This window comes from Argopecten irradians, chromosome 6 (assembly GCF_041381155.1).
Source record: "Argopecten irradians isolate NY chromosome 6, Ai_NY, whole genome shotgun sequence".
NCBI classification, from domain to species: Eukaryota; Metazoa; Mollusca; class Bivalvia; order Pectinida; family Pectinidae; genus Argopecten; species Argopecten irradians.
Window position 1 is genome coordinate 29,673,974 of NC_091139.1, and position 17,401 is coordinate 29,691,374.

Genomic DNA, 17,401 nt, shown 5'->3' on the forward strand with positions numbered 1-17,401 from the left:
AAAGGATCATGACATTCTCTCTAAAAGGTTGCTTTAAAATCATGTTTTGTTGAGTATTTTACAAAAGTATACCAACCGGCAAGTACAATTTCTATAGCCTTCATACACAAACACATTTCCTCTGGCTCATATATCTCTTTATAATGTAAATTTTCCATTATCCCGTATGCAAACATAAACATTTTTTCAATAGTTTTCATATCTTATATAAGGAAACCTTAACTAGAATTCAACCCTGACGTTTTAATAGCATCTTTAGTTTACAAGTAGCTATTTTATTGATAAAATTTTCGATAAACACTTGGATTATACGCCTAGCCTGTCACTGGTTGTTGGTACTGCATGACTAGTTATACGGTACGATAACAACACAGGTGTGTATTTGATGGGATGAAGCATCTGTGGGTATGAAATGGAAAATTATGTGTGTTTCAGTTGTCAGAAAAACTAAGGATACTAAAAAATGTTTATATTCACACTCTGATGTATATTATTTCGAGCAGATCAGAAGCCATGCGGAGGCCTAAACACTTCCTGAGGGCCATAACGGTGGTTTGGAATCACCCCAAGATCTTTACAATGGCGGCAGTGTTCACAGTATTTCTAATAGTTGTCCTGTCTACCAGGTACACGGATAAGATTAATTATCAAATGAGATTCAGAGAGTTATTAGAACAAAATCAAAAGGAATACTTTTTCGGTGGAAAACAACCAAACCAGCAGATACGTCGTCTTGTTAAGTCAAATTCAAAATCCGGAGAACAACGTATGAAACGAGATATCAATCGGCAGGTTCTTAAAAACCCAGGAGCTCCACAAAGGGACGTTCGCGTACAACAACATGGGGCTCCAGAACCAAATATTCCGGTAAATCCAGGAGGTCATCAACAGGACAGTGTAGGTTCGAATAAGGTAGATCAGCTGCGTAAAAACATGACACTAGATGCTCAGCCACCAGAATTGGAGAAATATAGACCGGATAAATATCCCATGAGTTTCAACATGACGAAAATTGTAAAGCAATATGAAGTTAAAGGGTACGCCGATAGAAAGCCAGTGAATTTATTCGACGATAAATATATCATTAGCCCTGATCAAACATGTGACCAGCTTGATATTCCCAAAGTGTTGATAATTGTTAAAAGTAGTCCAGAAAATAATGTTCTGCGGGTCATCATTCGTGAAACCTGGGCCAACAAGAAACGTTTTCCCTCTATACGAACCATTTTTTCGTTTTGTATTCCGGACAACGACATAAAAGTTTTCAAAAAACTACAAGAAGAATCAGAAATATTTAACGACATACTCCTCGTGAATTATAATGACGATTGTTCTAAATTTAATTGGAAGACCATCAACTCGTTGAATTGGGCAGTGGACCGCTGCTCACGTGTACAGTATGTGGTACCAATTGATGACGATGTGTATGTCGCACCTGACTTACTGCTGGCTTTCCTGGACCAACCAAATGTACGGAATTCAACATATATCTACAATGGACACATTTTGCTAAACAACTTGCCCATTCGGGACGTGAATTCTCAATGGTACGTAACAAAATCAGAATTCCCATTTAGAAACTTTCCCAGATATATACTTGGAGGATTCGTAATTATGTCCATGCCTACCGTAAGAACATTTGTGATAGCAGCTAGGTATACAAAACTGTTTAAATTTGAAGATGTGTATTTCGGGATCTTAGCTTCAAAGACAGGAATAGAACCAACAAATAATTTATTTGTTCCTTCTAAGAGAATTTTTACTAATTCAGAAGCATTTAAAACGCTTATCGCCTCCCACCATTACTATGATAGAGCGGAGTTACAGAGAGCGTGGGATTGTCATTTAAGTATACTCGACAAGGATGAGGACAAGTCTATATTCTGTGATTATATTAGTATTCGCTTAAATAATGTCAAATCTGATATAGATCGTATGATAAGTCTAATGAAAATCAGACAGGTAGAACAATAATTAGTCATTGTTTACATACCTCTGTGAGTAAAGGCGGTTATAAGGTATATAATGTCGTAAGTGTGATATATTTATATTTTTTCGTAATATTGAGATCACAAGAAGAAATTTTCGTCCCGCGAAAATAATCGCCTTTACGGATATCATCTTTCGTTTCATTTCGCCTTTACTGAAGTTTTCATCAAAATAAGAGTTTTTTGACGCTGTTTGATTTTTCCTACAATGTTGCTCCTTTAGAGCCTTTCGCGAAATTAAGCCTCTCATCAATAAATATGTGAAATTGTAATTTCGGACAATAAAGTTATAGCGAACTGAGGGTGTATTGCAGTTTTCATACAAGGATCCCTACAACACATATGAATGCACAAACTGTGTATATCTTTAATGTATTCTTAATTTTTAATTTTAGCAAATGCACCAATTCGATTAATTACCTCTGTCTGGAAATATAAGCAGTTTGTTTGGCTTAGGACAGAAAAAAGGTCACTCACAACTTTCTTTTTCTTAACGCTTACCAAAATACAGCTGCAGTTTCCAGAGTAACCATTTATTATCTATATATGGGTACGATGAAGTCCAACACATTAAATGCGTTTTTATAGACTACAGTGTTAAAAATTTGTAATATGTTATTAAATCAGCTGAATAATATTTAGATATTGTGTTCTATAACTAAAATCTAGGCTATCATGGTCAGTAAAAGAGCACAGTCGCCATGACTGTAACACGAAATTTTCCGTTTTGAGGAAAGATTTTAAACATTTAGTAAACTCCACTATAAATTCCTGGTGTAGAAAGTACAAAGTGTCTTTGTAAATATAACCATTAATAATGGGTAATTCATTAAAATAATGAAACCAAAACATAGGAAATTTCAGAAAACCTATGATCAAGTTAGCGACATTTTCAGTATTGGGCAAACTATTTTACTGTCGATTAGCTCAATATTGTGGTGATTGTGACGTCACAAAATCACCTCAAAATATGACGTCACAAGCAATTAAAGGTGATATTTATCACCAGTAAATACAACCATATTCATTATCACCTACAGTTATCGATATTGATGTCTGAGGTGAAATATTAAAATATTTTTAATCATCCTAAAAATCATCATCTCGGATTTAGAGTGTCTTTGATCGACCGCATAAAGCGACTATTGCAATAAATACATTTATTAGGGATTTCCATTCAGGATGGAAATCCCTATTGTTATTGTTCTGTTTTTTCTTATTATTCTTATTATTTCCACGAAACCTTCTTAACACTTTTTCTCAAGAACGGAACAAGGTACGACGTTCAAATTTGGACACGTTATGTAGGTACATGAGTGCTTGAAACGTACGTTCGATTTTGTACGATAAAGGTCAAGGTCAAGGTCACAGACATAAAAAACTACTTTTTTCGAACGAAGTTTAAATGCTCATAACTTCATAACTATACGCTGTACATCGTCCATGTTTAGTTATTCAGGTAGATCGCGATATTGAAAGTTTTTTTCTCATTACATGTTATCAGAGATTATGTCTAGGTCATGAGTTCGCTAGAGGGTCAAATGAGGTCAAACAAAGGTCAAATATGAACTTTACCGTAGAAATGTTCTGAAGGGCGCATATGAAAGACCATGTTCTCAGGAACATAAAATGACCTATTTCAAGGTCATATGATCAAAAATGGCGGAGATATAGGACATCAAAAATCGAAATTTTAGTTTATATTTGTCCTTGCACGAGACGTTTCAGCGCCTTTAAACCTGTATGTACAGTGTTGATTTTTCATACCTATGTTGTATGAACTTTTGTCTTCACAAGTTATTTATTTTTAAGGGGTTATATAGAAAAATGGCGGAAATATAGCTCTCCAAATATTGCAATTTGTTTCTTTTTCTTATTTTTGTCCGTTAATTGTGAGCTCGTAGGGCCTTTATCATCTCATGTAGAGTGTTGAATTTTTGTAAATGTAAGCTTTATCCTAATGTCTGTACAGGTTTTTAATTTCAAAGACATGAATTGGAAAATGGCGGAAATATAGACCTCCGAATATGGCGTTTCGTTCATTTTTTAACGTAAATTTTAGCGTAATTCATGAAAATTCAAAGGTGAAATGTTTTGAATTGGATGTGAAAGATCATGCTTTCAGACACATAAAATGACCAAGTTCAAGGTCATAAGATTCAAAATGGCGGAGATATAGGACATCGAAAATCGAATTTTTAGTTTATATTTGTCCTTGCACGAGACGTTTCAGCGCCTTTAAACCTGTATGTACAGTGTTGATTTCTCATACCTATGTTGTATGAACTTTTGTCTTCAAAAGTTATTTATTTTTAAGGGGTTATATAGAAAAATGGCGAAAATATAGCTCTCCAAATATGGCAATTTGTTTCATTTTCTTATTTTTGTCCGTTATTTGTGAGCTCGTAGGGCCTTTATCGTCTCATATAGGGTGTTGATTTTTTGTAAATGTAAACTTTAGCCTATTATCTGTAAATGTTTTTAATTTCAAAGACATGAATGTGAAAATGGCGGAAATATAGACCTCCGAATATGGCGTTTCGTTCATTTTTTAACGTAAATTTTAGCGTAATTCATGAAAATTCAAAGGTGAAATGTTTTGAATTGGATGTGAAAGATCATGCTTTCAGACACATAAAATGACCAAGTTCAAGGTCATAAGATTCAAAATGGCGGAGATACAGGACATCGAAAATCGAAATTTTAGTTTATATTTGTCCTTGCACGAGACGTTTCAGCGCCTTTAAACCTGTATGTACAGTGTTTATTTTTCATACCTATGTTGTATGAACTTTTGTCTTCAAAAGTTATTTATTTTTAAGAGGTTATATAGAAAAATGGCGAAAATATAGCTCTCCAAATATGGCAATTTGTTTCATTTTCTTATTTTTGTCCGTTATTTGTGAGCTCGTAGGGCCTTTATCGTCTCATGTAGGGTGTTGATTTTTTGTAAATGTAAACTTTAGCCTATTATCTGTAAATATTTTTAATTTCAAAGACATGAATGTGAAAATGGCGGAAATATAGACCTCCGAATATGGCGTTTCGTTCATTTTTTAACGTAAATTTTAGCGTAATTCATGAAAATTCAAAGGTGAAATGTTTTGAATTTGATGTGAAAGATCATGCTTTCAGACACATAAAATGACCAAGTTCAAGGTCATAAGATTCAAAATGGCGGAGATATAGGACATCGAAAATCGAAATTTTAGTTTATATTTGTCCTTGCCCGAGACGTTTCAGCGCCTTTAAACCTGTATGTACAGTGTTGATTTTTCATACCTATGTTGTATGAACTTTTGTCTTCAAAAGTTATTTATTTTTAAGGGGTTATATAGAAAAATGGCGAAAATATAGCTCTCCAAATATGGCAATTTGTTTCTTTTTCTTATTTTTGTCCGTTATTTGTGAGCTCGTAGGGCCTTTATCATCTCATGTAGAGTGTTGAATTTTTGTAAATGTAAGCTTTAGCCTATTGTCTGTACAGGTTTTTAATTTCAAAGACATGAATTTGAAAATGGCGGAAATATAGACCTCCGAATATGGCGTTTCGTTCATTTTTTAACGTAAATTTTAGCGTAATTCATGAAAATTCAAAGGTGAAATGTTTTGAATTTGATGTGAAAGATCATGCTTTCAGACACATAAAATGACCAAGTTCAAGGTCATAAGATTCAAAATGGCGGAGATATAGGACATCGAAAATCGAAATTTTAGTTTATATTTGTCCTTGCCCGAGACGTTTCAGCCTTTAAACCTGTATGTACAGTGTTGATTTTTCATACCTATGTTGTATGAACTTTTGTCTTCAAAAGTTATTTATTTTTAAGGGGTTATATAGAAAAATGGCGAAAATATAGCTCTCCAAATATGGCAATTTGTTTCTTTTTCTTATTTTTGTCCGTTATTTGTGAGCTCGTAGGGCCTTTATCATCTCATGTAGAGTGTTGAATTTTTGTAAATGTAAGCTTTATCCTATTGTCTGTACAGGTTTTTAATTTCAAAGACATGAATGTGAAAATGGCGGAAATATAGACCTCCGAATATGGCGTTTCGTTCATTTTTTAACGTAAATTTTAGCGTAATTCATGAAAATTCAAAGGTGAAATGTTTTGAATTGGATGTGAAAGATCATGCTTTCAGACACATAAAATGACCAATTTCAATGTCATATGATTCAAAATGGCGGAGGTATAGAACTTTCAGCGATTTTGAGTTGTGATTACATGATGTGGCATGTGGCCAAAGGGAGATAATCGGTATCTAATACTAAAACTCTAACTGTACGTGTTATTCCGCATTGGTCCAAGATCTTCATAAGAAAAGGAGAATTTTTGCACTTTTAAAAAACCTGAAATTCTAATGTTTTTACCTATTCATTATCAAAATTGATATTTTGAACCTAAATCTCAATCTGAATTTCCAAATTCATATCATGGTTATCAAGGAATAATTACCTGTCAGAAAACATTTTTACTTTTGAAATTCAAGATTAGCCAGCCAATCAGCGGCCGGGTTAAATTTCTGTCCTGGGCTCAATCTTCGTAACACACGGGCCGTTTCGAAGGTCTTTTTTTCTCATTTGGCTGGTTATTACCTATACCCAACTTGAATACTATAATTTCGAGATGTTTTAAGTTCTGCATGAACAATGTACACAATCGCCATGTTTGCGTTAATACACGTACATGTACATGTGTAGCTACACCGCATGTATGGGAGACCGTCCTTACGTGAACCTAACTATTAATAGGATGTACATTTAATCAAAGAAAGGTAATGCACAAACCCAATAACTGACAGTTTCAAAACCTTTTATGTGTGTGGCAGAGCTGTCACATGTGACACCGGCTGTTTAAGCAAAACCGGTGCTATGTTGGGGAAATACACGGCAGTTTTGCAACCACAGAACCAAACAAATTCACATCAAAATTCTTTACAAATTTTACATCTACATCTATTGCCCGACCCACACATTAACCATTAACTAATGTACCCTGAATATATCCAATCAGCAGGCTCCGATATATTCACCTCTCTATGAAATCTAGTGCCCAAAAGGGGATTCCCCTAAATCTGTTTTTCGGTTGGACCAGACTACTTTCGTAAGAAACGCTTTTTGATTAATATTGAGTCACATCGCCCATTCGTTCAAGCAATCGTCCGTTCGCTAACATTACTTATATCATTACATATGTGGAAATCCCGTGTTTTGATCGCGATCAAAACGAGTTATTATTTCTTTTTTTTCCCTTATTTCCACAAATCTTGTCAGCAGGATCTCACGAACGAAACACAGTACGACGCTCAACTTTTGACACATTATGTAGGTACATGAGATCTTGAAACGTACGTTCGATTTTTTTGTAAAAAATGTTCAAGGTCAAGGCCACAAACGAAAAAAAACTACCTTTTTAGACCAAATTTTAAACGTTCCTTACTTCATAACCGTACGTTGTACGTTGTCCCCGTTTTGTCTTTAAGGTAGATCGTGACATAGCGCGATTTTTGTTCATCACATGTTATCAGAGATTATGTCAAGGTCACAAGGTCAAGAGCTCGCTACGGTGTCAAACAAATGTCAAAAGCGAAAATTGCCACAGAAAAGTTCATCGGAACCAAAATGGCAGAGATATAGACCTTGGAAAACAGCGATTTTGCCGTTTTCCCGCCAAAAATGCACAAGATTTCAGCGCCTTTAATACTTAACATACATGCCTGAATTTTGCATAGACATAGCATGGACAGATATCTACAACAGTTTTACGCCAAAACTTTGTGACTATGTTACGTCATCAAACTCGATTATACATATTTCATATTTCATACACCTATGGCATACATGTGTGCCTGCATGAATTAAGATTAAAAATAAAAATTATAGTCAAGGTCATACAAGTCACATATGCTACATCAGTACAATTGTTGTAGAACATCTTTACATCAAAGACTGATTGCCGCATGTCAAAATAAGTTTTTGTTGTATGACCTTAATCACTCTTGAAGGTCACGGTAGTAAAATGTTGAATTACAATGTATATGCTGAAATATCATTTTACATTAACACAATTCCTTTGAAACATCAGCTGAGCTCATGTATGGTATAAATGTATACGCTTACAATCGAATTACGTTGACATGAATTCAAGGTCACAATGGTCAAATCTTGCCCCAAGAGCACAACATAGTTCAAGTTATATGTGTCGTAAGTTTCATACTCACGAAACAAGAAGAGCTTTTAATATGTTATTCACCACCAATAGTTACCAACATTTTGAGAATTGCAATATTTACAATGCACAGGATTTAATTTTACAAAGTCAAATAAGTGTTCAAAATTAATTTTTGCGGTATATTTACTGCCTAAAAGTGATGATATTTGCCACTTCAGTGCGGAAGAATAAATACACACGGTCCGACCATGAGCTAAGTTGTGGTCTGCTATTTTATTTTACATTTTTACAATGGTATCAGTAATTATAAAGTGACCTTTTCACGTATACTCTCATCTAAACATACATAAAGCATAAAGACAAGAATTAATATGGTGCATAAATGCTGTGTTGTAACGAGTGCCTATAAAGCTTCATGATTTTCACGGGATCTCAGCGCATTTACAATTTGGTGTATAATGGTCATTTTTTGCACATACATGTAGGTATATACTGTACTATGGAACGATGTTTAGAACAGTTTTTGTTTCAATGTTATATCATACAAATTGGCAGAGATATTGGCTCATGAAATTGGCAATTGGATCATCAAAGTTAAATATGATTGCGACAGTTCGCCAAGATCATCTCGAGTTGTGTCTTTTTGACCATCATTTAACTTGCTTACTAGTTACTGAAACCAAAGGTATAGAATTGCATAAGGACAAAAATTTTCATAATATTAACATATACATGTACATCGTTGTTTGAATGCTGTTAGATCTGGCCGCTACTGAGACGCGCAGTGTTACGTGTTAATAACCACATATGAAATACATTCAGAACTTGTTTATACAAAAGTGGCGGCTTCATTTCACATAAACCACACAAAATGTTGAGGTTTCATTTATAGATATAGTATATCTTATTACCCCATCTTAGGCAGTGATCTGTTCAATGCACATGTATGTTTCACAAAAAGTTATATACATTGTAATTTGTCCTCTATCTATGTTACATTTGTTGAATGTTGTAAATATGTTTCTGTACACAGTTGTCTTTTGAAAATTGACTAATAATAAAGTTTGAAGTTTGAAAGTCCAGAGACACGACAGGAAGTGATCCATTCAGTTGATTTTATTGCATCATTTCCATTAAAGTGCAATTTAAAGAATCTTTTAAAACTTAGAAACATTTAACAGATAACATCAACTAAACCACAATTATGGGCACTGTCTAGACCCAGTAGGTAGCTATATCGACAAGTTTGTCGGTCATTTTACACATTTTTCACAAAGGCTCTCATCTTAACATACATAAAGCGTAAAGACAAGAACTAATATGGTACATACATTTGGATGATTTTAACGGGAACTCAGCGAATTTACAATTTGCTATTAAATGGCCAATTGTCGCACATTCATGTAGGTATATTCTATGGAACGATGTCTATAACAGTTTTGAGTTTCAAGGTCATATCATACAAAATGGCAGAAATATTGCCATCAAAATACTGTCATCAAAGTTATCATGTAGGTATATACTATGGAACGATGTCTAAAACAGTTTTGAGTTGCAAGGTCATATAATACAAAATGGCAGAAATATTGCCATCAAAATACTGTCATCAAAGTTAAATACACGATCGCGCCCGGTCACGAAGACAACTCGAATTGCGTCCTTTTGGCCATGAAACTAAAGGTATAGAATGCATTTACAAGACTGCATAAGGACAAAAATAAGCACAATAAAGATGTGTTTTCACGTTTTGAAAATATTAATATATAATCGTTCTTTGGATACTGTTAGATTAGGCCGCCACTGAGGCGCACAGTGTTACGTGTTAATCAATAAATATATTGTAAAATATACAGAACTTGTTTATACAAAAGCGGTGACTCTATTTCGCTTTACACACAATACAATGAGGCAAAATTATATTCCAATTGCTTTATTACTGATACATCTATCTAATTCAAAAGCAATTAAATCATACTATGAAATTTACAAATAAAACCCTACAATCTAAACTATGACTAAATAACCTAGCATGTGGCTTCTTGGGAGTTACTCGTATGACTACAAACATACTTGTTATACAGGTAGACTTCTACTCTTAATTTTACCAGGGATGACCCATCTGGTATCAGGTTATACTTTAGAAATATTGCAGGTAGACTTCTACCATGCATTTAGGGGTGACCTTATTTACCAGGGGCGGACCCATCTGGTTTGAAGTCAATTTTCCTACCGGGGACCTTATTTACCGGGGGCGTCCCCACCGGTATCAGGTTAAGAATTTTTTCTACCAGGGACGACTTTATTTACCAGGGATAGCACCTCAGCCGGTATCATCAGAAAGCATATTACAATAAAATATAATTAAAGTTATGTAATTAACAAAACAACATAAACTTTCGGAGTATCTGGGACAATAACAAGCAAATGACTCTGTTCCAAGAATTATGAAATTGACCAGAGCCCAGCTACCTAGTACCTAATATTCCTGTCACATAAGATTTGCCCAATCATAATTGACTGTCTTGGTCATGTGACTAATCAGCTTAAGCTAACTAAGGACGCTGTCGAAGCAAGTGTCCTCTACTGCTTGGTTAAAGGCTAGATCCCCTAAACTATAATACCCTAAATTATGTACACACACCCACACCACGTGTAAGACCCCACTCAATTTCTGACATCACTGCCCTTCCTTATCCAGACCCTAATAAACACCCCTCCCTTAGATATTCACAACAATATAATGACATTAGCCCTGACTGCTTGACCTCAATTGAAATGACCTGCCAAACTCCCATAAATAAACAAAGGCCTTATCTACTCCCTCATCCAACTATATTCCCTGACCCCCCCCCCCCCCCCCCCTCCTCTTCCCTATGTGTCTGCATTGATGCCCTGATTACAACCTAAGGTAAATTCAGTATGAAATATAAATCACAAGAGCAGAAAGCTTGTTACAGAAAAATATGAATATAGGTATGTGTATTGTGTATAAACAAAAATTAAACAAATTTACATATAAATCGCACAAAATATTGAGATTTCATTTACAGATAAAGTTTTAAATCCCATCTTAGGCAGTGAACGTTCATCAAATTATACCAAAGCTATTATTGCAAAAGGCAGATTAAGTGAGAAAAAATATTTGCACTTGGCTATAATGATTTTATATTTATACCAAATATACGTAAGATTTTCTTTTCTTTTAACACATTTTGTTATTAATACGAGTTTGAAATGACATTTTCGGCAATGAATATTGTTTCATTATGCTAGGTTTACACTATGTTCCCGGCGACCACGGTAGCCCCGTTTGACCGAAACGTGGTGCGCCGTGGAATTTTGGCTATTTTTGTCTCAGTATTCAAGTTGAGCTAGGTCTTGTAAAGTTTTGCCACGGTCTTTTACGGATTACGTGGTGGACCGAAGATATAGGGGAAAGTGCTGTTCCGGGAGGTTTAAAGGTACACTACGGCTTTAGCACGGTCTATCAAGGATACCACTACGATCTCTCTAGGCCTGTTACGATCTGTTGAGGTCTGCTACGTTTTACACGTTTTGATCAAGCTTCGATAAGTTTTTCACTGTAGCAATGTAGCATCAAATTGAACACGGCGGCGGTACCGCGATGTATTAGAAATATGCCGCTGACGTAGCGTAGGCCAAATCTTTCATACGATTTCATGTTTTAAGAGGCATTGCGAGCTAACTATATATTAGGCAAACACATTTTAAGAGCCTAGTGATATAGGCAGGTTTTGCGAACTAACACACGCAGTGTTGTGTGTTAATAACCACATATAGTTGTTGAAATGTGGCGTATGGAAAGCCATTACTGTCTTATGCGGTAAATCTCTAATATATTATGTGGTTTTGTCGTTATATTATGTGGTTTTGTCGTTATATTATGTGGTTTTGTCTTTATATGATGTGGTTTTGTCTTTACATTATGTGCATACACCAATATATGATGTGGTTTTGTCTTTATATGATGTGGTTTTGTCTTTATATTATGTGCATACACCAATATATGATGTGGTTTTGTCTTTATATTATGTGCATACACCAATATATGATGTGGTTTTGTCTTTATATGATGTGGTTTTGTCTTTATATTATGTGCATACACCAATATATGATGTGCTTTTGTCTTTATATTATGTGCATACACCAATATATGATGTGGTTTTGTCTTTATATGATGTGGTTTTGTCTTTATATTATGTGCATACACCAATATATGATGTGCTTTTGTCTTTATATGATGTGGTTTTGTCTTTATATTATGTGCATACACCAACATATGATGTGCAAACACCAATATATTATGTGCATACACCAATATATTACGTGGTCATTTCTTTATATCGAAACACCAATATATCAAACGTTTTAATGATTCAGTTGGAACTAAATTTCTGGGGTCGTTGTTTGACCAACACACATCTAAACGTCTTCTTGAGAAATATTTTTTCTTCAGTGGAAGCTGAATGATTTTGCTGTTTAAAATTGAAATATTTGCAAGTATGGGTGCAGAAAAAAAATAAAATGGGAAATATATGTACAACACTATTTTCCCAAACTATGAATGGTATTATTTGCACACAAATGCTACAAAAGATCTCGAGTTAATCGATAGCTATTAAGTATAAAACACTCAAAATTCATAAATCGACCCGAAGTGCCACTTTATTTACTGCAAAAAAAAAAAAAAAAAAAAAAAAAAAAAAAAAAAACAAAAAAACAAAAACGATAGCATTTGAACAGACAATATTTGCTATGCTACATCCATTTCCGACAACATTCGGTAATACTTCTATTTTTACTAGTGATGGGAATCGGTTGGAAATTGATAATCGATCAATCAAATTAACCGATTGATTTTCAATATTAAAATCGGATACGGATATTTTGTATTGATCTAATAACTCTGTTATTTAACATTCAACAGTCTTTTTCTAAATTACTCTGTTACCTACTGATGGTAAAAAACTGTTAACTGTTTTGGTCATATAAAAATTTAGCTTAGCTGTTGGAACCTTAATGTTAATAAGTCCGAAGAAGGGATAACTTATAAATTTCATTCCAAGGATGGTCATAGGTTACCGTTTCCACCCCGCCGTCCTACGGCCTCTCTGAAACGCACCCTGTCTCCGATTGTCTGTAACCAGAGGGTTATTAGCACTATGTCAGATAAACTCCGACATAGATTTGTATCGTATTTGTTCGTTTAGAAGTTAGGATGTAGGGCTGTGAGATCGATTTCTCATAGTAGCTTCTCTATTTTTTCGCGGGAATTAAAACAGTCTCTCTCAAGAAGACGTTTGAATGCATGTCGGTCAAACACGGCCCCGGACATTTAGTTCCAACTCAATCATCAAAACGTTTGATATATTGGTGTTTCGATATAAAGAAATGACCACATAATATATTGGTGTATGCACATAATATAATGACCAAAGCACATAATATAAAGACAAGGCCACGTGCACATCATATAAAGACAAAAGCACATCATATAAAGACAAAACCACATCATATATTGGTGTATGCACATAATGTAAAGACAAAACCACATCATATAAAGACAAAACCACATCATATAAAGACAAAACCACATAATATAACGACAAAACCACATAATATAACGACAAAACCACATAATATATTAGAGATTTACCGCATAAGACAGCTATGGCTTTCCATAGTGGCGGCTTCATTTCACATACATCACACAAAATGAGATTTCATTTAAAATATGGTATATATTTTTAATATTCCATCTTAGGCAGTGATCCGTTCAATACACATGTATGTTTCACACGACAGGCAGCGATCCATTTAGTTGATTTTATTGCATCAGTTCCATAAAATTGTAAATTGAAAACAAAATTTCAAAACTTAAAAACTTTGTAAGTGATAACATCAACTAAAACACAACTAGGTGCTCTGTCTAGACAGTTTATGTGTCGAAGTCTAGATGAATATAACTTTTTAAGATAGTCCCTTCATCTTCAATTATTTGAGATTTTACTGTATCGTTACACAGCAGGCAAAAAATATGCCAGTTCATGTATGTGTTACTATGTGTATATTTATTTCATCGTAATGCGTTCTAACTTTCAACTTTTTCAGCGCTGTTTGTTCGCCCATGTGTGCAAATTGTGATCATCGTATCGCGTGTGTCTTTCCATCTGTCTGTCCATTAATTCACGTGTTCGATTGTTTGTTTATCTGAGTTAATAAAATTATATCTGGAAGTATGTTCGTGGCAAATGCAGTGTGTCCTGTCTGTAAGGACGAGTGCACAGGCCGATTAAAAGACGGATGGAAGGAAGGACATGTTGATACCCGTGTTCAACCAGATACATTGTGTATGTAATCATTATATTCGTTCTTTCTTTCTTTTTGTTCGTTTGCTATTTTCGCTCGATAGTTATTGTTTTCTTTCTTTCTTTCGGGTGTGCGTTTGTTCGTTCTTTCGACCGTTTGTTCGTTCATTACAGATAGTTCGATTTGATGCGAAGAGAAAAATTATCAAAGCGATCGTCTGATCGATAACATGATTATTTCCTGGATGGAAATCCCGTGTTTTGATCGCGATCAAATCTAGTTTTATATGATTTTTTAAATGCATGGTCAAATTACAGTTTAAATGTTTATAAAGATTCATATCTTGTCGATACTTTTCCATCGCAAAACATGCCATAAAATCGGGGTTTTAAATAAACTTTTATTTGCCTGTTTTGGCCAATGGCAGTCTTGCTTAAGTCCCCGAAATTATTATGAGTGATAAATATAATATTTAAATATTCCCGCTAGGTAAACAGGAAATGTACTTAAAGGTCATTATCTATAATATATACAATTGTTTACATATGATTGCAGCCAGAGTTATAAGGTGACCGAAATAATAGTACATGTAAATTGTTACGGTACCTATATGGTAGGGACTACGTGGAATGTTGTGGAAGGAATGACGGGACATCACTTAGTGCACGCACCTGTTAAACGGCGCAATACATTTAAAATTATGCAATATGTGCATATTACAGCCGGTTCTGTCCAGTCTGAAGTCCAGTCGAAGAATCAAAACAGTTATATTTTGGTAAGCCTGCATCAGGCGCCGGTAAGGCTATATTCTCAAGTTAATTAAGTAAATTTTGACAGTTTATGATGAAATGGGTGACCTTTGGGGCAAGTATTGTTCTAACGGCATGTGCACCAGTCACGTACCCAATCATTATAAATAGAGGGCCACACTAGGCCCCGGTCAGACTGAAAACTAGACTACTACGGAAATTGAAAAACAGACGGACTCTGAGACTTGACTTCTGCACCGGGGCTCGGCACCATAAAACTTTCTCAGACATATTTTTACTCAAGTCTATGTTAAGTCATATACTTTAGTAAATATCTGTCTGAGAATAGTTTTATGGGGCCGGGCCCTGGTTATTCCGCTTCACACACTACTTCCGACTAACACACTACTTCTGCCTAAGACACCGCTTCCCCCAGGGCCATTGAATTGAGAGAGAAAGAGCGTGAACTTTTGTCCATCTACAGCTTGAATAAAAACTTAAGTGGTCAACAAGCTTCGTACCCAAGTCCTTGTCTTTAATTTCGACAAAAAAAATTCTCGATAAGACGACAATCGTCCTCAATCGGGTTTTAGAAAGTAGTATTGGCACATTTGCATCAATTGGTAAATATTCTAAAACTAATGAAATTTGATAACTAAAATGACCAAAGGAATTAGTACACAGAATCATATTAAACCAGCGTTCTGGAGAATTGCTGAAGCAATACATAGCCCCCGCAGCCCTACAAGTTGTATACAGAGTCCGCATCATATTTTTAATAATAGCGACCTTTTTTAGTTGACATTTCAACACCAATTCAATGCCAAGTCGTGTTACTTTAATTTATAAGCGATCGTTGTACATATGAAGTGTCAACAAAGCCATCCATCCATTATTACACTTGTAACCTGGCTCCAAGATAATGAAGTTTTAAGTTTAGACTTAGCCCATCACAGATGACATCACAAAAAGTTACGTCATTTTTGATTGGCTAAGCAAACACTTCAGTCGAAGACTATTTCACGATCCTGGGGTCTGGTGTCCGGAAAGCAACATTTGGAAAAACATCTATTTTTAATAAAGTGACCAAATTTAATCCCATGCTCGTGGCAACTTCGCCAGCCAATGGTAAAAAGTGATCTATGCATTTGCCCTCTGAAAGCCATTGTATGCGACTGATACCAAATACAAAAGATTAGTATATTTGTTAGTTATTTGTTCGGACACCAATTTTTGTGTACCATGCTTCAGAGGCTAATTTTATCACGAGATCGAAGTCTTTTTGCATAATTTGTTTAACTTTGTGAAACAGAAACCATGCACGTATGTACTTTTCCTATCTGTTTGGAGAGAGACGTATCCAATAACGCCATTTAGCTGATCTAAATCATTGACAAATGATAAAACAAATGATTGATGAAATAATTAATATGACCTCATTTGAAGCTGTTATTGGCAGACATGACATGTATCAATGGTCACTGTCATCCCTTCTGTTCAGTGTTGTTGACATATAGAAAAATCGTTTTCATTGGTTGACTGAACCTAGCCGCATCCAATCAAAATTGGAAAATAGAAACTTCACTTTTGGGGTGAGGTCCGTCAAGGGTTTCAGGGAGAGTATCGTAGTAAATACCTTTGTCTATCCAAGTTAATGTCATGGCCACTGATTCGTCTAGTAACAAAAATAATTTGTCATAAAGTACATGTATCAATATAGAGACAGCACTTCTCTCCAAATCTGTGCTAAAGGCCCTTGTATTTTCTTGCCCTCACAGACAATACCATATACCTAGTACATCGAGGTTTTGAAAGTCACTGACCTTTCGAAACGAACAATTTAATAGCATGAAAATGTCTTCTTTCATTTTATGGTTATGTGATCAAAGACATTCCTTTCCTCCGAATAACCTAGGATGACTTACCTTTCAGTTTCAACCGATGTAAACACTAAAATTATACTATTAGTTTACAGACAAAACCTGTTTAACAAATTCCCAAGCGTATATTTACGACCAATAAACTTCGTTCAATACCTTTGATTAACCTCTTGCGCCCGAGCAGTTCGCACCTATAAATCGGAAATGATAATACCACGTTGCTGCCGCTATGACCTGAGAATATTAGTTACCATTGATATATATGGATTGACCAGAGATCC

General features: G+C 34.9%; 1 protein-coding gene across 1 annotated transcript; it reads left to right on the forward strand.

Moving 5' to 3' along the window:
* Positions 1 to 308: 308 nt before the first annotated feature.
* On the forward strand, positions 309 to 2,549 carry LOC138326331 (beta-1,3-galactosyltransferase 1-like). Its single transcript, XM_069272450.1, has one exon. The coding sequence runs from the start codon at positions 484 to 486 to the stop codon at positions 1,972 to 1,974; it is 1,491 nt and encodes a 496-aa protein (XP_069128551.1). The 5' UTR covers positions 309 to 483; the 3' UTR covers positions 1,975 to 2,549.
* The last annotated feature ends 14,852 nt before the right edge of the window (positions 2,550 to 17,401 follow it).